The sequence below is a fragment of the Callorhinchus milii genome, unplaced genomic scaffold (assembly GCF_018977255.1).
Source record: "Callorhinchus milii isolate IMCB2004 unplaced genomic scaffold, IMCB_Cmil_1.0 Scaffold2, whole genome shotgun sequence".
NCBI lineage: Eukaryota > Metazoa > Chordata > Chondrichthyes > Chimaeriformes > Callorhinchidae > Callorhinchus > Callorhinchus milii.
The window spans coordinates 11,954,702-11,975,974 of NW_024704743.1; the positions used below are offsets into that span (position 1 = coordinate 11,954,702).

The window sequence follows — 21,273 nt, forward strand, 5'->3', positions numbered from 1 at the left end:
CTTAAGACGTTTCTTTTTATGACGTTGCGAGCACATGACAGCGATTTTGGTCATGTGCTCCCATCGTCCTGTAGTTGTTGAGGAGTCCTGTAGCTCAGTGGTTAGAACATTGTCTCGCAAGCGAGAGACCTGGGTTTGATTCCCGCAGGACGAAACCTTGGACAAGTTTCCTTACTCCACATGCCTGATAATAATCCCTCAAGAAAAACATATCTGATAAAGGTAGCCACTTGAATCAATGACTGTTTGTGGGACACTGCTGTGACGAATTGGCTGCCACATTTCACCCACAAATACGCTGTCAATTCTGTGAAGCGCTTTGAGACATCTAGAAGATGTGAAAAGCGCTATATCAAATGAAAGGATTATTATTATATTTATTATTATAATACTAATCCTTGCATTTGATATAGTACTTTATCATGTCATCAAGAGTCTCAAAGCACTTCACAGGATATACGATAAAGTGTAGTGACTGTGTATTTAGTGGGCGAAAGCAGCAGTCAATTTGCGGAAGGCAGTGTCCCCCAAACAGCCACAGAGTGAATGACCACACTTTATTTAGGGGATTGTTGGCCAGGCCACTGGGAATGAGAAACTCTCTTTTCTTTTTAAATAGTGCCCTGGGATCTTTAACGTCAACCTGAACAGGCAGTCAAGACCTCGGTTTAACATCTCATCTGAAGTAATGTAAAATTATTGTTGTGGCAGAGCAGAGGGAAGCGGTATCTGATCTGAATTAGAGGAGGAAGTGTGTGTTACCGTAAGCACTCTTAAAATTAACATTTCAAATCCTTTCTGTAAACACTTCCACTGTTGGTACCTGCAGCACCACATAGGGGTCTAATGTATTCTGTTAGGTGAAGTGCTAACCTGAGCCACCTCAGTAGGTCATGAGAGGTGAGAATGAGGTCAGCGATGTGTGAAAATTACTGGGGGGCAGGGGGGTGGCTGGGGCACAGCCACACTGTAAAACTCCATCTATCCACAGACGCCCGCTTGGCTCTCCAGGTATTTGGAAATTGCTAATCACCCAGGCTTATGCTGACAAAGGATCTCAAATTAATGCTTCTAACTGTTTGGTAATTTCCATGGTGACAAATTTTATTTGGGCAATTGTTGGGCAGGACATCGGGAGAAACTCCCTTCTCTTTTTGAATAGTGGCCGTGGATCTTTAACAATCACCTGAACAGGCAGACGGGACCTTGATTTTAACGTCTCATCTGAAGAACGGCAGCTCTAACAGCACTGCCTAACCTCAGCATTGCATTGGAGTGTCATTTGCCGATTAATTTGGTGATTTGGATACCACTGACCCCAATCTCTTCCTCCCAACCCAATCTCCCAATTGACTCAGGCTCCCACTCCACTTCTGTCAATCACTTTGGAGACAATTAGCAAAGTGAGAGGCGTTATACAAGTGTGCAGTGATCCAATCTATTTGAAAAGAGAAAGGAGTTTCTCCCGGTGTCTGGATAAAATCGGTCACTAACTTCATAGCGGTTTGTGAGACATTGTTGTGTGCATATATTGGTTGCAACATCTGCCTACAAATATGGAGTTACTGTACTGTACAGTAAATCCTGTGACGAAATTTTGAGACGTTTCAGCGAGGTGATAAGCTGGGCCAATAGAAAAGTGTGGCCGCAATTTTTCTGTGGAATCCACCATAAGTAGTGCCCTCCACTACAAACCCGCTAAAAACCCTGCACTGTTTATCTGACGCTACTGTGAGTGTGGAGGGTCTGGATGTGCTTGTGTGGTGTGGCGCAAATGGGAAATGGGCTTCACTACGCTGGGAGGCCCTGCTGTTGTGATCGTCTGTATCTGTCTCTCTCCATGTGTTTGTGAGTGTCTCTCTGTGTGTGTCTCTCTCCTCTATGTCTTTATGAGTATATGTGTGAGGGTTTGTGTGTGTCTTTCTCTCTATGTGTTTGTGTCTGTGTGTGTCTCTTCTATATGTGTTTGTTTTTCTGAGTGTCGATATGAATGTGTGTGTGTCTCTTTGTGTCGATGAGTCTGTGTGTGTCTCTCTCTGAGAATGTGTATCTCTTTGTGTCTGCTTGTGTATATCTCTCTGTGTGTCTATTAGTGTGTGTGACTCTCTGTGTCTGTGTGTGTCTCTCTATCTCTCTGTCTCCCTCTGTGTCTGTTTGTGTGTCTCTCTCTGTCTGTGAGAGTGTATCTCTCTCTCTGTCTCCCTCTGTGCCTGTGTGTGTCTCTCTCTGTATCTGTGAGTGTGTGTATGTCTCGCTGTGTCTCTGTGTGTGTGTGTCTCTCTGTGTCTGTGTGTGTCTCTCTCTCTGTGTCTGTGTGTATCTCTCTCTCTGGGTGTCTGTGAGTGTGTTTGTGCCTGTGTGTGTCTCTCTCTGTATCTGTGAGTGTGTGTGTGTCTCTCTCTGTGTCTGTGTGTGTCTCTCTCTCTGTGTCTGTGTGTATCTGTCTCTCTGGGTGTCTGTGAGTGTTTGTGCCTGTGTGTGTCTCTCTCTGTGCCTGTGTGTGTCTCTCTCTGTGCCTGTGTGTGTCTCTCTCTGTGTCTGTGCCTGGTGTGTGGTGCTGGGCTCTGAAAGGAAGGAGGTGATGAGCTTCTGTAGCCTCGCAGTTCTTCTCAATACAGTGAAAAAAATGTAGGTGGGCAGTAAAATGTATCTCAATAGCACCAGCCAGCCTCTCCTCCCAGCCCCCCGCAATGTCCTGCAAAAGGCGACCAAATTTCCTCGCAATTTTTGGATAAATATTTCCACACTTTTCTGTTGGCCCAGGTAAGGAAGGCACTGTTATCAGATCAGATATTTAACTAGTCAGATATTTGTGGTTGAATATTTAACTGTGTACACGCACTGAGACTGCTGACTAAAAGGTACACTTTACAAAACAAAGTCCCTTTTGGCTGTCGATCAGTATTGGTCGAGAGATCCGTAAGGGCTTTTTTCTCTAAGCAGATGTTACAATGCAGCAGTGCTTTAATCACCTGGAAGCTCCCTCTTAAGCAATTAACTGTATTCAAGCCCCCGTGACCCCCCATTCCTCCACCCCCACCCATCTCTCCTTAACCAGAACAGATTGGAGATGGAAAGTAGGCGCTGAGCTGATTCATGTTCTTTCGATTTTGTTCCAAGAAAGTAAGCAAGAGATTTGGAATGAGAAATGACCATTTGGTCACTCATGGTCAGCCCTGCAAACTCCTGCACAAGCCCAACCTCATCATCATGTCACTCCACGCACTGCATCTCAAGAGGATTGTGAAAGTGGAGGGGAAAGTCACAAGGCAGATGGATAAGGAGGGGGGGCGGGTGTTAGTGGGGACGAAGAGGGGATACAAAGGTCTAAGGTTTGGCCACCAATTATGGGAGAGGAAATGTGAGAATTGGATTGACTGTATATTTTGTGGGTGAAACTCTGCAGCCAATTGCCCACAGCAGTGTCCCACAAACAGTCATGGACTGATTGACCAAATTATTCTTGTTTATATATTTTGGGGCGAGGGATTATTACCCCCGGAAAACAATCTACCAATCGACTAACAACTGGGTTCCTACTTATTGCTAACTAACCAGAAGCGTGACGATGTGATAAGGCGCTTTAACAAATGCAAGGATCGTTAGTATTAGTCGGCCAGAGTCAGTGAAGTCAGGTGAAGTTGAGTAGATCCATCATTGTTTTTCAGTGGATGTTTAACTACATGAACAAGGCATTATTATAAACCTCTCGCATCAGCAGAGAGAAGCGTAATCACAGCCGGAGCTCCCAGTTCCTTTCAAACCCTTTGTTGAACTCGACCCAGGGTCTGTCTGACACATGCTGAAACCCGTCGCCATGCTTAAGAGTATCCAAACCAAGCTGAGAATTCCATGCATCACACCTACGCATGGAAATCCCAGAGATAGATTGTTGGAATGGAATAAGCACTTTTTCCCTGGAGGGATGCATCCTGGTTACCTAATTCTATGGCGTATTAGGCACAGGTTGGCAAGAGCCAAGGCTTGGGGACCCTAGAGTGTACATTGGAGTACTGCTGGAGTCTAACGAGCTAAAACCACACAGATTGCCATTGATATCGCTATCTGACAATTTTGTTGTTGTTGCTGTTTCCTGCTGCTTGTCCAGCTAGGACCACCCTACCCATTAGGGCTTGGCTTGCAGGGTTAACAGGAGCTGAGTGGGATGATTTCCTGCCCCAAGGGACTGGTCTGCCCTTCTTGGTCCTGCCAATGAGCCAGGCTGGGCTGTGCTGTCATCAGCAGTTCCCTGGATGTATGCTTGTGAATCCGAATCCCAGGCAGGAATCCATGCCAGGTCTGTGCTTCAGCTGTGACAGTCGGCACTACTTTCGCCAACAGTGTGTGTGTGTGTGTGTGTGTGAGGGGGAGGGGGGGAGAGAGCAAGAGAAACTGTTTCTTTTTCTCTTTCCTTTCAGTGGGATCAAGTGGATGGTTCCGGTGCATGGGCTGAAGGTGGGGTAGAAATGATAAAGATCACACAAATTAGTGTGTTTTTTTCCTTGTGCAAAAAAAAGTTGCTTTGAGTTGACAATACATTTCCATCCAGTTGTCGATGCGTTTTCTGGCAGAGAATGTTGCTGTTCTTCAATCAGAAAATGTGGGAAGTTCAAAACAGTTATAATTTAAAGTATTATAGATATATATATACGTGTGTGTATGTATATGGGATTTGTGTGTAAGCTTGGCTCATCCACTCTCGCCTCTGAGTCAGAAGGTTATGGGTTCAAATCCCACGTAAGGACTTGAACTCACATAGTCTAAGCAGACACTCCAATGCAGTGTTGGGGTGGGTGGGTGGTGAGTGTTTCATTGTTGGAGGTGCTGTCTTTCAAATGAAAAATTAAACCAAGGTCCCGTGGACATTAAAGATCCCATGGAACTCAAAAGGAGAAGGGAGTTTCTCTTGTAGTTCTGGCCAATAATCCCCCAAATAAAATTGGTCACTCACTTCATGGCTGTTTTTGGGGACAATGCTGTGTGCAGTTGTGCGTTGCCTACAAATACGTAGTCACTCCATTTCACATGCCCTTGAAACTGCCTTCTGGCGTAAGGCGCGATACCAAATGCAAGGATTATTGTTATTATTTAGACAGGCTAAATATGGGGTATGGGGATGAGACAGGGCAATGCAATTGTATAGAGAACTTGCTCTGAGAAGAATGCAGACTCAATGGGCCAAATGGCCCCTTCCTCAAAAATGCTGTATGTTTTTACAGTTCTATATAAAGTGCAGATGGCTTCAGGAAGTGGTTGCCCAGAGAGTATATCAGACACAGTGACTTTGCGTTTTGGTGTGGGCGTGNTTTTTTCACCNAAAAAATTTGCTAATGAAAACAACCCTTGGTTGTCTGCACAAGTTATTGATGTGGCAGCCTGGCTTGCTTGGCACTCCTGTCTCTGGGTTACACTGTTGTGGGTTCAAACCCCCTCCCCCCACTGCTCAAACACCACTGTTAAGGGAATTTGAGCTTCCAATCCTTCATTTTATATAGCGCCTTATCACATCGTTGAGACGTCTCAAAGCTCTTCACAGATTACACTGTAAAGTGGATTGACTGTCTGTGCCTGTTCAAACGGACGTTAACGATCCTGTGGAGCTGGCTGTTCGAAATAAGAGAAAGGGGTTTTCTCCTAGTCAACCCGGAGTTTTAAAAAAAATTGTCATTGCAATTCTGTCACGGACACCAGGTGCTCTGTGCCCAAGAGATAATAACAATAATCCTTGCATTTAAAGTGTCTCAAAGTGCTTCTCTGTACTGTTGCATTGCCCTGCCTCAATCTACTTCATACTGTGAAGTGGATTGACTGTATTTTGTGGGTGATGTTTGAAAATTTGTTTGATGTTGATGTTGGAAAAACAATGAAAATGTTCCGCTAATAGAGCCAGGAGCATGAAGAGAGTGCAGAGGACTGTAGTTTCCCCCCTCCCCCCGCGCCCCCACGCACACACCTCCAGGCTCTGGAGAACCCCCGTCTACATCCCTGTGGTTTGTTGTCACGACACGGAATGCCAAATGGAATTTTGACCCTCATAAACAATCCCCGACGTTCTCACAGCCGCCTGGAGTCCTTCCTGGGATGTCTGCTCTGGGAACCTCTCCCAACGTTCAGTACACAAGCGTGGTGTCACTTTATATCTGCCACTCCCGCCTGCCTCCTCTACTTCTCCTTGTGTAATCTAATGACTGCTTCTGATATCCAAGCTGGCAAGCTTTCTCTCTTCTCCAGGTTGTTTGTAGAAGGCCTTTCACTACGTGAGAACCCCTCTTCCTCCTCTGTTTCTTCTCTCCCTTCCCACCTCCTGAATGCTATCCACAATTCTACATGTTGGAGACTTCATCTGGTTGACTTGCCTGTCTGTCATGTGTCTCTTGCTCCACTGTCACCATCAGTTCCTACCCCTCTAACCTCTGGAGATCCCTCTCTCTCTTTACCACTCACTTTCACCCTTCTCTCTTTCAATCTGTAAGTCACATCTCAATTTCTACTGCTTTGAATGTACCAATCTCCCCCTCCCCTTTGCTCGGCATCCAACCCTATTCTTGTGCTCTGACACGCTGCCCCTATATGAAGGGTGCTATATAAACACAAGTTGTTTGTTGTACGTGGGACAATGAGGTTTGCAGAGGAGGTGAAATGCCTGTAAAACTGACAAAGTGACAATGGTTCTGGGCTTTGATGGACTAAAGAAACCTGGAAAAATGAACCTTGTTCCGGGTGGCAATAGTGATCAATTGGTTTCCCCACATGCATACCCCGAATGAGGGGATGATGCTGTGAGAGACAATGATTGCGAGAGAGAGACAGTCGAGATTGAGGTGTTCTAATCAAAGCATCAAGAAAAGTGGTTCAAAGGGGTGGGGGGGGGGTGGGTGGTCACACGCGGAAACCCACCACCATGCTTAAAGGGCATCCAAACCAGCCTGACAGTTCCAAGTGATGCGTTTCCACGTGTGCCAGAAGCCCAGCTGCTCCCTCCCCTCCAAAAAAACCCCAGACGTGGTGAATTTTGAGAGTTTTTGTGAAGTGCAAATATGGAGGAAAAAAGCTTTGAGCAAACATTTTAAATTGAGCAAGCCTGAACTGATACAGTTAGCAGCTCTCTCACTCTGTTTCAGAAGGTTGTGGGTTCATGCCCCACGTCGGGACTTTGAGTTCATGGTATGTTTCAATTTTCAAGTTTGCAAGTTTGCAGACGATACTAAGCTAGGAAAAGTAGTAAACAGTGAAGAGGAATGCAGCAGACTGCAAGAGGACATAGACAGACTGGTAAAATGGGCCGACACGTGGCAGATGAAGTTTAATGTGGAGAAATGCAAAGTGATGCATTTTGGGCAGAAGAATGAGGAGAGACAATATCAGCTGATGGTACAATCTTAAAGGGGGTGAAGGAACCGAGAGACTTGAGGGTTCATATAAGTAAATCTTTGAAGGTGGCAGGACAGGTAGATAAAGCTGTTAAAAAAGTATACGGGATACTAGGCTTTATAAATAGGGGCATAGAATACAAAAGCCAGGAAGTTATGATGAACCTTTATAAAACACTGGTTAGGCCTCAGCGAGAGACTGGGTTCAGTTCTGGGCACCACACTTTAGGAAGGATGTCAAGGCATTGGAGAGGCTGCAAAGGAGATTTACCAGGATGGTACCAGGAATGAGGGACTTCAGTTATCAGGAGAGGATAGAGAAGCTAAGATTATTCTCCTTGGAGCAGAGAAGGTTAAGAGGAGACTTAATAGAAGTTTTCAAAATTATGAGGGGATTTGATAGGGTGAACAAGGAGAAACTGTTTCCACTGGCGGGTGAGTCGATAACCAGAGGACACAGATTTAAAATAGCTGTTAAATGAAACAGGGAAAGTGAGGAGAAATGTTTTCACACAGCGAGTTGTTCGGATCTAGAATGCATTGCCTGAAAGGGTGGTGGAAGCTGATTTGACAACTACTTTTAAGAGAGAAGTAGATAATTATTTGGGGAGGACAAGTTTGCAGGGTTTTGGGGAGAGAGTGGGGGAATGAGATTGATTTGGAAGCTCTTTTCAAAGAGCCGGCACAGACATGATGGGCCAAATGGCCTCCTTCTGTGCTGCATAATTCTGATTCTATGATTGACCCTTTGATTAAGTACTCTACACCTAATGATGTTGTGATCACTGTGATCAACTATTTCAAGTTGTTGAAAAAATCTTGGCATAGGAAAACCCTTGCGTTTCAAGGTACTTTCTTGTTACTCAGGCATGCATATTCCATTATGATCTCCGAATAACAACAACAAAATTACATTTATAGTGCGCCTTTCACGTCAGGAGGACGTCCCAAAGCGCTGAACAGTCGGGTGTCGGGGCCCGAGCATGGGGGAGAGGTGGTGTAGGGCTGAGGGAAGGCAGAGAGGTGGGAGGGAGACCAAACGCACGGTCGAAGAGAAGGGTCTTAAGACCGGCCTTGAAGGGGGCAAGGGAGGAAGCGAGGAGAAGGGACCGTGGGATAGAGTTCCAGAGTATGGGGGCAGAGAGGCTGAAAGCCCGGCCACCGATGGTAGAGTGGGTCGGACGGGAGAAATGGATTAGGCCGAAGCCTGATGAACGGAGGGAGCGGGTAGGTTGGTAGGGAGTCAGCAGGTCAAAGAGGTAGGAGGGGGCAAGGCCATGGATGGTCTTAAAGGTGAGGATGAGGACCTTGAACTCTATTCTCTGGGGATGGAGAGCCAGTGGAGTCGGGCGAGGGTGGGAGTGATGGGGTCGTGGAGCCTGGTGTGTGAGAGTACACGAGCAAAGAAGTGCCATTTTTTAATAAAGTCCTGACTCTCTTTGGGCCTCATTAGACTTGAGAACATTGTCTTCAAATTTAAGGTTGTGACGAATTTTGCTGAAAAATCCTTAAAATTCAGTCTTAATTTTGAAAATGTTTTATTAGTCTTTGCATTTGATATAGCGCCTTATGTCATTGAGATGCCTCATAGCGCTTCACAGAATCTACTGTGAAATGAATTATCTTTTGTGGGGGAAATGCGGCAGCCAATTGCGGACAGCAGTGTCCCACAAACAGTCGTGGATTGAGTGACAGTCTTGAGTAATAATTTAACGACAACAACAAAATTACATTTATACAGCGGCTTTCATGTCGGAAAGACGTCCCAAGGTGCTCAATGTGATTTGCATTGCATTGAACAATGCTTGCATTTTGCATTCTAATTGAAGCAGCTGAGAAGCGACGGTTATAAGAACTGCTTGCCTCTTGCAAAGCCCCACAGCCAGCATGTTGCCTGGTGACGCATTCAGGATATAACCCATTGCCAGAATTAAGAGGATGTCTGTCACCGTTGATGGAGAGAAATTCATTGCTGTCTTTTTTTTCTGTTAGGGTTTGTTTTGTATGGTAACGCAGTGTTCATGTCTGTGGCTCCATGATTTCATCACTGAGGAAGCCTTCGCTTGGGGAAGGGGAGAAAAGCTAACTCTGCCCCATTCAACCTGATCATATTACACATAGTTGGCATAATTGTTCCTATTAACCCCAAATGCTTCTCACTTCACTGCTCTTCAGTTCATCTGTGTGTCACTCTGTTGGGACTCTTTGTCTCAATCATCAGTGCTGCTCTTATTTTCTTCCTGTCTCTCCCCTCCTACAATCCACCCCCACCATCACCACTTTTCTTGGGACTTTATTATAACAATAAATTATTAACAATAACAATATTTGCATTGATACAGTGCCGTTCACGTCGGGAGGATGGATTTCTCAAAGCGTTTCACAGAATTTTACTGTAAAGCACTCGCCTTGCAAGTGAGACAACCCGGGTTCAATTCCCAGGCAGAGAGAAACCTTAGGCAAGTTTCCTTACTCCACACTAGCAGTAAATAGGAAACGGGTTGTTAGATGACTGACACTTTTCGTAGGTAAAAAAATCCCTTTAAAATATCACGACAGTTTGAGAGACACTGCTGTGCTCAATTGGCTGCCTTGTTTCTCCCATAAAGTATACAGTCAACAACAACAAGATTTAATTTATGGAGCGCATTTCACGTCACAAGGACGTCCCAAGGCGCTGGACAATTGGGTCGGGACCCGAGCCGGGGGGGAAATGGTCAGGGTGAGGGGAGGGAAGGGAGGGAGCGAGGAGGGGTTAGAGAGTCGAGAAGGGAGCTGAAGGCACGGTTGAAGAGAAAGGCTTTGAGACCGGCCTTGAAAGAGGAAAGGGAGGAGGCGGCGAAGGCACTGGGGGATGGAGTTCCAGAGCTTAGAGCTGAGAGGCTGAAGGCCCGGCCACCGATGGTTGGGGCGGGGGATGTGGAGCAGACCGGAGCCAGAGGAACGGTGGGTACGGGCAGATAAGTAGGGGGATAGTAGGTCGGAGAGGTAGGAGGGAGCAAGGCCGTGAATGGCCTTGTAGGTGAGGATGAGGATCTTGAATTCGATCCTCTGGGGGATGGGGAGCCAGTGGAGGCGAGCGAGGGTGGGAGTGATGTGGTCGCGAAGCCTCGTGCGGGACAGTACACGAGCTGCAGAGTTCTGAATGACCTGCAGCTTTTGGAGGGAGGAGAGAGTTCCCGTAGTCCAGCCTTGATGCGATAAAGGCGTGGACCAGTGTTTCAGCAGCATGAGGGATGAAACTCCTTGTGAGGGGTGAAAGTGAAGTCAATTAACTTTACAGTATATTCTGTGAAACGCTTTGGGTTGTCTCAATGATGTGGTAAGGCGCTATATCAAATGCAAGGATTATTATTATGAGATAATTCCAATTTAATGGAATGTGTCTTTCCAACAATGGAGCCATCTTCAAAAGGAGAGGGCTGGGGAGGAAAGCAATAGCTTCATGTACTTTTGTTGCATCAACACAAGTACTCCAGTTGTGTACAGGACTGTATTACAATCCCGTTCTTTTCAAGGTTGGCTGGCTCTGAACAAGTCTAACTGAGCCTAAGATCATGTGCCTACTCAGTCACACACGACGCAAAGGAGGACGTGTTTCACCGAGGGCGGCAATACAATTGTTTTACTTCTTCAACTGAAAGGAGTTCAACTGAGTTCAACTCAGCTACAGGGGTATGTGAGTTGGACTGAGGTGATTGTTCTTGAGGGAGCCCACACAGACACAATGGGTAAAATGTCCTTCTTCTGTGCTGTAAATTTCTATGGTTCCTTCTTGAGGGGTGTGAATTGGGAATACGTTGCTGGAAAAGGAGGCTGCCTTCAAGGATATTTCTTAGGATGGAGAAATATAGAACGTGAGAAGGTTGGTTTGTCTTGGAGGAGCTTACGCTATCCATTAGACCTTTTGCTGTTTGCTATATAGTGAGCATTGGCCTAACCCATTCAATCACCCACAGGTTAAGCAGCACAGAGATAGATGGAGATTGGGTCAGTTAGTACCACTCTCGCTTCTTGAGTTAGAAGGTTTGGGGTTCAAGCTCCCACATCAGGACTTTGAGCTTCTGTTCTTTCTAGGCTGACACTACAATGAAATGCCATGGCATCTTTACATTTGATATAAGCTTTTTCACGTTGGAAAGATATCCTGATGTAGGGTTCAACCCATAATAATAATACTAACCCTTGCATTTTATATAGTGCCTTATCACATCGTTGAGACGTCTCAAAGGGTTTCACAGGATATACTGTATAGACAATTGATTATTTTGTGGGCGAAAAGTCTTCTGGCAGAGGTGAGTGTGCTACCAACTGAGCCAGGTGGTTCCTGTGATCTTGAACCTTGCAAAACCTAATTTGTAGAGCAGTCTGGCTGGGTCGGCTGCATGCTGTGCATTTACTTTTACATCATGGCTGATAGTCCGATGATCTCCTGCATTTGAGGCCTAAACTCTGTTGGATTGAGAGGTGCCTTTGAACAACAGGGGAAACGTGTTAATGTTTAAAACCAGTAGCTGTTAGCTCTTCTTTCATTACAGGTTATTGAGGTGAATGAAGGAGAGAAAGTCTGCAGCTTAGCTTTGTGGAGCCCTGTGGAGTCTTGTAGCTTAATGGTTAGAGTGCTCACCTCGCAAGCGAGAGGACCTGAGTTCAATTCCCAAGCAGGGTGAAACATTGGGCAAGTTTCCTTTCTCCACAAGCCTCTGTTTACCTAGCAATAAGTAGGAACCTAGTTGTTAGTCGATTTGCGTATCGCTTATCCGGGGGTAATAATCACTTCCAAATATAAAGAAATCAAATAATAATTTGGTCACTCAATCCACTGCTGTTTGTAGGACACTGCTGTGTGCAATTGGCTACTGCATTTCACCCACAAAGTATACAGTCAATTCACTTTACAGTATATATGTGATAGATGCTATATCAAATGCAGGGATTATTATTATTATTAAAGCCAAGAGGAGGGTTAAGAGTATTCAGAATTATAATGTTCCCTCTTGGAAATTCAGCATGTAACTTTTAGGACCAGGCAGGTTGTGTTTGGAAATGGGGGAAGTGACATGTAATTCTGTGTAGCCTACCGGTGATTGGGAGAAGGTATAGGCTACCAGACTTATACATAAAATTATTGACTTATACAAACTTATAAAATTATTGTGAAAAGATTAGTAAGTAATTGGGGAATAACCTAGTTAGTCACTTGCAGTATTCTTGGCTAACTGGCTTATCTTGAAATCCATACTGCACCTTTGCTCAAAACATTCTCTCTCTCTCTCTTTCACACACACTTCTTCTCTCTAAGTATTAACCCTTTCAAATGCCACGGGAGCGATTGAATAATAATAATCCTTAATAATCCTGTGTTTGGTACAGCGCCTTTCATGTTGGGAGGATGTCTCAAAGCACTTTGCAGGATTTACTATGAAGTGGAGTTGACTGTATTTGTAGGCAAACCCGGCAGCCCAATTTGCGCATCAGTGTCCCACAAACAGCCATGAACCGAATGACCTATTATTTCTGGGGGATTGTTGGCCAGGACGCTAGGAGAAACTCCCTTCTCTTTTCAAATGGTTGGTGCATGGAGGAAGCTATTTTGACCAGTGACTGGTCTGCCCTTGCAAATGTTGCCAATGAACAAGGCTGCCTTGGAGTCCTATGGCTCATGAACCGGATCACCAAGACCACCACAGAGGATTGACATGATTCTGATATTTCATTGCGAGGCAACTTGGAGTCAGTTTAGCTCAAAAGAGATCTCACTTGCTCTTTATCTCTATTCCCCCGCCCTCCCCCACACACCTCTCTTTTCTCACAAAGCGAGGTGCTGTCTGTGTGAAAGTGATGCTTTCCACCTTTACATCATAAAATCATGAACCATCTCATTATTCCAGGCATTTTCCATTTCAGGGGAGATCTTGTTCTTGAAAACAAGTGTGCGTTAGTCTCTAAAATATATTCAACATGTCTATTTATTTCAAAAGATTCAAAAAATGCTTTCAAAAATTAAAAAGTAAAAAAAATTAACAAATTTAGAAAAATGCACAAGCTTAGAAAATTACTTAACTGGCACTTGCGTAATAGTGGAACAAATAGTCTGCCCCATTTTACAATTTTTTTGTGTTGACAATTATCCTGTTGCGAAATTGCTCTCTTCTGTTCCATTGAAATGTGCTGCAAAAAATTCCAGGCTATGTGGCACATACGCTTGCCAGATGCACCGTTGGGAGGTGCTTAGTGATTTGGCAAAACTAACCAGTACCTCCTCGTATCTCTGTTATTTCAGGGGCGAAATGAACTGTCTTGGTACAGCTCAGTTTGGGTGTATTATGTGCAAGGGGCTGTTTGTGGGGGGAGGGCAGATTAGGGAGAAAGTTTTAAGATAACTTGGTGCATTGGGGAAATGGCTCCATGGTTTCTCTGCAAAATAATAGTAATCCTTGCATTTGGTATAGTGCCTTATCATGTCTTCGAGATGTCTCAAAGCGCTTCACAGAATATACTGTAAAGTGAATTGATTGGGTATTTTATGGGCAAAATGCACTCATCCATTATTCGAAAAGAGAAGGGAGTTTCTCCGGTGTCATGGCCAATAATCCCCCAGATATAGTAGGTCATTCGGTTTATGGCTGTTTGTGGGACATTGATGCGCAAATTGCGCTACCAACAAAACACAGTAAATCCTACAAAGTGCTTTGAGACATCCTCCCAATGTGAAAGGCGCTGTACCAAACACAGTCATGGATTGAGTGACCAAATTATTATATTTTTAAAATTTTATTTTTGAAAGGATTATTATCCATAATCGACTAACAACTGGGTTCTTAATTACTGCTAGGTAAACAGAGGCGTGTGGAGTAAGGGAACTAATGTTTTTTCCTGTCCGGGAATCGAAACCTGGTCCTCTCGCATGTGAACCGAGGGCTCTCAGCAATATGCTGCAGGACTCTACAGACTCCAAATTGCTATTTTCTGTGAAGCTATGGAATTCCCGATGGGATCACCTACGATTTATAAATACCAAAACCTTCTGGCTTTGATTTTCCACCAAGATCTGTAAAATTTGGACTGACCATTCCGTCAAGCGTACAGTGCTTCTGATTCCGGTTTAGGTCAAGACACCCATAACATTGCAGACTTAATTATCGGATTCATTTAATTAATGTGATTTTTGGACCTAGAGTGTAAACTTTGCAATTCTCAAATACTATAATAATAATCCTTGCATTTGATACAGTGCCTCATCTTGTCAATGAGCTGTCTCAAAGCGCTTCACAGAATATATTGTAAAGTGTATTTTGTGGGTGAAATGCAACAGCTATTTACGCACAGCAGTGTCCCATAAACAGTCATAAATTGAATGACCACATTTTTTTTAGGAATTATTAACCCTGGATTGTGATCTGCCAAGTGCAGTCAAAAAGAAAGGTCTTAAGGTGGGTTTTAAATGTGAGGAACAAAGGGCTCTTCCAACCCCTGCTTTTCCCTCTGCCACTCTCCCTATGTCACACGTACAATATTTCTGCCTTTGCATGTCTTTTTTTAGTACTGTAGAGAAATGAAATGGTTAACGTTGTCTTTTTTTTGATTGTTCAGAATGGTTCCTTGCTCTCTGGGTTCTAAATGATACTAATCCTTGTATTCAATATAGTAGTGCCTTTCACATCAGGAGAATGTCTCCAAGTAGAATGATAGCCATGAAGTGAATGGCTAATTTTAACCGACGACATCTAATTCTCCCCGGGGGGTGGGTGGTGGTTGCCTAGGATGCTGGGAGAAGCTCCCTTTCCTACCTTTAACTCTTAATTTGAACTGAGTACTGTGCAGGCTAGTTATAAGGTGATGGTAGGGAGTCCGTAAAATCTCAGCTTGCCTTGTAATGAGGCCACAACAGCTGGTTTCACTGTGCGTGTGCTCAGCTCACTTCCTGTGAGCAACAGACTCTGTTTGGTTCTGGACTGACATCCAGGATCTGATAGGCATATGGGGAGTCCTGTAGTAAAATGGTTAGCGCACTCGCTTCGCAAGGGAGAGGGTCTGGGTTTGATTCCCAGGCAGGCAAAACCTTACGCAAATAATAAATTGGTCACTCAATCCACAACTGTTTGTGGAACACTGCTGTGCCAGGTTTCGCTCTAAAAATACACAGTCAATTCACTTTACAGTATATATTCTGTGAAGCGTTTTGAGACACCTCAATGACATGATAAGGCGCTATATCAAATGCAAGGATTATTATTATTATTATTATTCCTGCACGGTGACCGGCTCATTTTAAAAAAAGCTGACTTCCAGGTCATCAAATCAATGTTGATGTCACATGTGTACCAAAGATTTGAAGCTTATTTTTGTTGTTTTGTGAAGCTGTTGCTTGATGCAGAGCCTGTTAACAGTGTGGAAGAGGGGGAAAGCTCATTTTGTACTTTAACCTTTAACCAGAGAATGGTTTGAAGACTGGTTTCTGCATTTTTTGACTCAGGCTGACTGTGTCTTTTTTATTTGGTCTGACAAATTTTCACCGTGTTTAACAGTGTCCAAACCAGACCAAGAGTTCCATATATGTGTGTCAGCTATGCATGGAAATTTGCCTGTGTCTGTAATGGAATGCACACTCCATCCCTGTGGGGAAAACATCCTGCTTGCCTAAATCTGTCATGCTATACAAAGACCTGGTATAAGGCCACACCAATGTATCAGCTTACCTTAGTTGGTCGTACTTTTGCCTCTCGGTCATTGAATTGTGGGTTTCAGCTCCTAGTGGGATGTGAGCTCTATGGCGGGGCAGAAGGGTAGTAATGCAACAGTCATCCAGATAAATTGGCCGTTTGCCCCATGGTTGTTTGTGGAGCGTTACTTTTGCAAAGTGGCAACATTATAGAATCTGCACTCGAGGGGAATTGTTGTAAAGTGCTTTGAAATGCATTGACATGATTGTGTGTGTCAACCTGGCTCAATTGGTAGATAATCTTACCTCTGAGTCGAAAAGTTGTGGGTACAAGTCCCATGACTGGATATTTAAATATTCGCATAGTCTAGGCTGACTCTTGCGTTGTTGGAGGTGCTATCCTTCAGAGATGTTCAGGTGAACCGTGATCCCATCGACATTCCCCCAGATAAAATTGATGTGATAAGGCATTATATCAAATGCAAGGATTATTATTATTATGGCTGTTTGTGGAACATTACTGTGTGTAAAACAGCTGCCGTGTCGGCCGACAAAATACACAGTCACTATACTTAAAATCCTATAAGGAGCTTGGAGATACTTTGACTGTGTGATAAGGTGGTTTGTCAAACTGATGTAATGAGCGCTCTGAGATGCTACTCTGTGAGAAGGACGCCATTATAAATGCAAGCTGTCGTTGTTGTGCAAGGCAAGGCTAATGATTATAGAATACAGAATTGGGTAGCTGGATGAGATGCCAACGCCCATTTAATAGCTATAAACTGGATGCGTTTTTCATGGATTAATTCATCGTATTTGAAGACTTGCTCGAGCTTCGTGTTTGACCTGAGCGCTTTTGACAATTGAGCTGGGTAATCGATCCTGCCACATATGACAGAAAATAAATGAAGATCTTATTTCAGGTTACAGGTGCTAAGCTAGGGGAAAAAAGCACACTGGCCTTTGTACATTCTGGAGACGTGCATTGCATTGCTTTTGACTGTGCTGCTGGGTGCTTTTTGTACTGTAAGCTCCAGCTTTTGCTAAATATTTTCTTCCAGGAATTCTGTGCTTCCTTCAATTTTCTACGCTTCCTTAGATTGACAGCAGCTTGCACTAACATAGGGCCAGTACCGAAGCGTGGCAGAGACGGCTGGGACAGCGGTGTCAGAAGAAAACGTGATGTGGTAATGGGAGGACGGGGGGTTTGCTGGAAGGATGCTGGAAAGCGCTATCTTGCTGAAGGGTACTGTATACAAATGCAAGTTGTTGATGGGAACAAATGGGCAAAAGAGCAGACTTCAACCAAAAGGCTCTTATTTTTTATAATAATTCATATTTATTGTGTTAATATTATTCCTATAATGTCGAACATCTTAAAGCAATTCACAAACTTCGTATGAAGTTCAGTGACTACCTTGTGTAGGCAAACCAGGGGCCAATTTGGGCACAGCCATGAACCCATAGCAAAAGCCATGAAGTGAATGACCAATTTCAACTGAGGGGATTGTTGACCAGGAAACCGGTAGAAACTCCCTTTCCAAATGGTGCTTTTTTTTGGTCAACTGGGTGTCTGACACATGCCGAAACCCATCACCTTAAGAGTATCCAAACCAAGCTGAGGTTTCCATGAATTCCCACCTACACGTGGAAATCCCAGAGATAGATTGTTGGAATGGAATGTGCACTTTCTCTTTGGAGGGAAGCATTTGTTTACCTAATTCCAGAAAGTATTAGGCGCAGGTTGGCAAGAGTCCAGGCTTGAGGATCCCAGAGTGTGCGCTGGGGTACTGCTGGAGTCTAACCAGCTAAAACCTTATTGCTTGCCATTGATATTGCTGTCCAGCAAGATTTCCCACTGTTTGTCCAGCCAGGACCAACCTACCCGTTAGGGCTTTGGCTTGCAGGGTTAACAGGAGCTGAGTGGGATGACTCCCTGCCCCCAAGGACTGGTCTGCCCTTCCAGGGGCTACCGATGCCCTGGAATACTGCGGACCCACCAGGCTCAGGAACAGGACTACCAAGACCGTCACAGAGGGCTGGCTGGAATCTGACATTCCATTATCAGAAAGACAAAACCTCTGACAATGCAGCTTCAACCATCTGTGTAAAGTTTTTTTGAGACTTCCTCTTGACATGAAAAGTGCTGTATAAATGTATTGTAGAGTCCTGGATTGATGCAACCCCTCTGAGATGAATATCAGTCTTTGGGACAATTTGTTGTTTAAAAACAAGGATTGTCACAATGTTATAAATGTTAAGTAGGCATGAGTTCATGGAGTAGAAGCTCTATGTGTCTTCCATTTGTTTAATGAATAATCCTTGACCACACTTTCGGTCATCTTTCTCCTTTATTCCCTTGTCCCCCACCTCAGGTGCAAAGCCAGGGTATTGTTAAGTGCCCTGGATGCCTCCCGATATGAATGGAGCTGTACAAATGTAAATAATAACCCTTGCATTTGGCATATGTCATTGAGACGTCTCAAAGCGCTTCATAGAATATACTGTAATGTGGATTGAAACGCTAATCGACTAACAACTGGATTCCTACTTACTGCTAGGTAAACAGAGGGGTGTGGAGTAAGGAAACTTGCCTAAGGTTTTGCCGTGCCTGGGAATCGAACGCGGGTCCTCTTGCTTGCGAGACAAGTGCTCTAACCACTATGCTGCAGGTCTCCCTACAGTAAATGTGTGTTGTATTGTAACTGGTGCCTTTTCCTTTCCTGTGTTATCGGCAGATCTCGGAGTAGGGGGAAGACAGCTGTTGAAGATGAGGACAGCCTGGACGGGCTGGAGGCAGCAGAGATGGAAAACGCAATGGAAACGGGTAAGAATCTCGCCGTTTGTTGCCTCGTAGTCTTTCGATGTCTGTAAAGAAGGAGTCACTTGCAAACGATCACATTTCAGAAGACAAATGAGTAGTGACATCTAGTGGGAGCAGATGGGTCTCGATGCAATAGATCACGAGAGAGGGGGTGCACGCGAAGAAAGTCTTTCAGGCTCATTGGATCTCATTCTATCAGAATATCTGCCTTGCTATCTTCCCATTTACAGCATCAAGTTTCTTAAATGAGTCCTTCACCCTGACCTCCTCCATTCTTTACGTGACTTGGTTCCAACTTACAATAATAATAATTAAAATAGTAATAATTCTTACTGAAGTTTAATGTGGAGAAATTCGAAGTGATGCATTTTGGGTGGAAGAATGAGGAGAGACAATATCAGCTGATGGTACAATTGTAAAGGGGGTGAAGGAAGAGAGAGACCTGAGGGTTCATATAAGTAAATCTTTGAAGTTGGCAGGACAGGTAGATAAAGCTGTTAAAAAAGTATATGGGATACTAAGCTTTATAAATAGGGGCATAGAATACAAAAGTCAGGAAGTTATGATGAACCTTTATCAAACACTGGTTAGGCCTCAGCGAGAGACTGGGTTCAGTTCTGGGCACCACACTTTAGGAAGGATGTCAAGGCATTGGAGAGGCTGCAAAGGAGATTTACCAGGATGGTACCAGGGATGAGGGACTTCAGTTATCAGGAGAGGATAGAGAAGCTAAGATTATTCTCCTTGGAGCAGAGAAGGTTAAGAGGAGACTTAATAGAAGTTTTCAAAATTATGAGGGGATTCGATAGGGTGAACAAGGAGGAACTATTTCCCTGGTGGGTGGGTGTCAGTCGCCCGAGGACACCGATTTAAAGTAGTTATTAAAAGAAACCGACGGGAGGTGACGAGAAAAATTGTAGTGAGTTGTTCAGATCTGGTACGCATTGCCTAAACGGGTGGTGGAAGCCAATTCGATAACAACTTTTAAGAGAGAAGTAGATAATTATTTGGGGAAGATAAGTTTGCAGGGCTATGGGGAGAGAGCAGGGGAGTGGGATTGATTTGGATAGCCATTTTCAAAGACCCGGCACAGACATGATGGGCCGAATGGCCTCCTTCTCTGCTGTTTGGTTCTATGATTCTTGCATTTGATACAGCTCTTAATCATGTTGTCTAGATGTCACAAAGCACTTCACGGGATATATTGTAAATTATAGGATTTTATTTTGTAGCCAAATCCGGCAGCCAATTTGCATACAGCAATGTTTGCTGTGGCATGAGTGGGTTGTAGGCAGGAGACAAGGTGAAACTTGGTTTAACGTCTCATCTGAAGGATATGCAGCCCTTGTGCCTGTACTAGGCTACAGATAATCCAGAACTCTGCAACCCATGTCCTCTCCCGCACCAAACTCCGTGTCCCCATCTTCCCCATTCTTGCCCAACTCCATTGGTTCCCTATCCTTCAGAGGATCCAGTTCAAGATCCTGGTCCTCACCTACAAAGCCCTCAATGGTCTCGCCCCACTCTATCTCTGTGACCTCCTAACCCCCTACCAACCCGTCCGTTCCCTCTGCTCAGCCGGCTCCGGCCTGCTCCACGTCCCCCGACCCACCCGCCCCACCATTGGTGGGAGAGCCTTCAGGCACTCTGCCCCCAACCTCTGGAATTCCATCCCCAATCACTCCGCCTCACCCCCTCCTTAGCCTCCTTCAAGTCCCGCCTCAAAACCCTCCTCTTTGACCATCGGTCACCCCCCTTCCCCTCCCCTCCCTTCCCCCCCCTGACCCCAGCTCGGGTCTGAAATGCTGTACACTGTCCAGTGCCTTGGGACATCCTCCCGACATGAAAGGCGCTATACAAATATAATCTTGTTGTTGTAATATGCAAGCAGCTGAGCAGGATAGAGAAATTACACCCTGAATAATACTTCCAGATATGTCAAGACAACAGGACAAGACTGTGAAGGGGAACAATGATTCAAGATTCGAGAGTTATCCTTCACATAGGATGACATATAGAGGGGTTGGGGGAGGGGAAAGCAAGAGAAGTAATGGCTTCCGTGTGCTTTATTGGAACCTGTGTCCAGAGCTGGCACTAAAACAGGACCTCTCTTGTTCCCAAGTTGGGAAGATGAACTGGGAGCCTGTCTAAATGTAGAATACACGCCAGCACAACTCTCTGCCAAATGTGTTAAAAATGCCTGTCGTTCCTCTACTGGGAAGAGCTGTGGGTGGAGCTGTCCTCTGTGTGCGACGGACTTTCTGTGCATTGAACAACCTCAGTCAATGTGAGTGCATTTGTGCAATTAGAGAGATCAAGGTTGCCATGATTTTGGGAGCTGTTTTCTAAGAATAATCCTTGCATTTGTTACCCTGCCTTTCAAGTCGCGAGGACATCCCAGAGTGCTTCACAGGATA

At 44.7% G+C, this 21,273-nt stretch overlaps 1 protein-coding gene across 1 annotated transcript in view; it reads left to right on the forward strand.

Annotated features, from left to right (window-relative positions):
* Positions 1-21,273, forward strand: part of LOC103189436 (histone-lysine N-methyltransferase 2C-like) — a gene marked incomplete at its 3' end in the record, with an annotated part of 147,116 nt that overhangs the window by 60,536 nt on the left and 65,307 nt on the right. Inside the window, exon 3 of the mRNA XM_007909832.2 lies at positions 18,771-18,859. Within this exon, the coding sequence (XP_007908023.2) occupies positions 18,771-18,859 (89 nt within the window). The remainder of the gene's footprint in view (positions 1-18,770; positions 18,860-21,273) is intronic.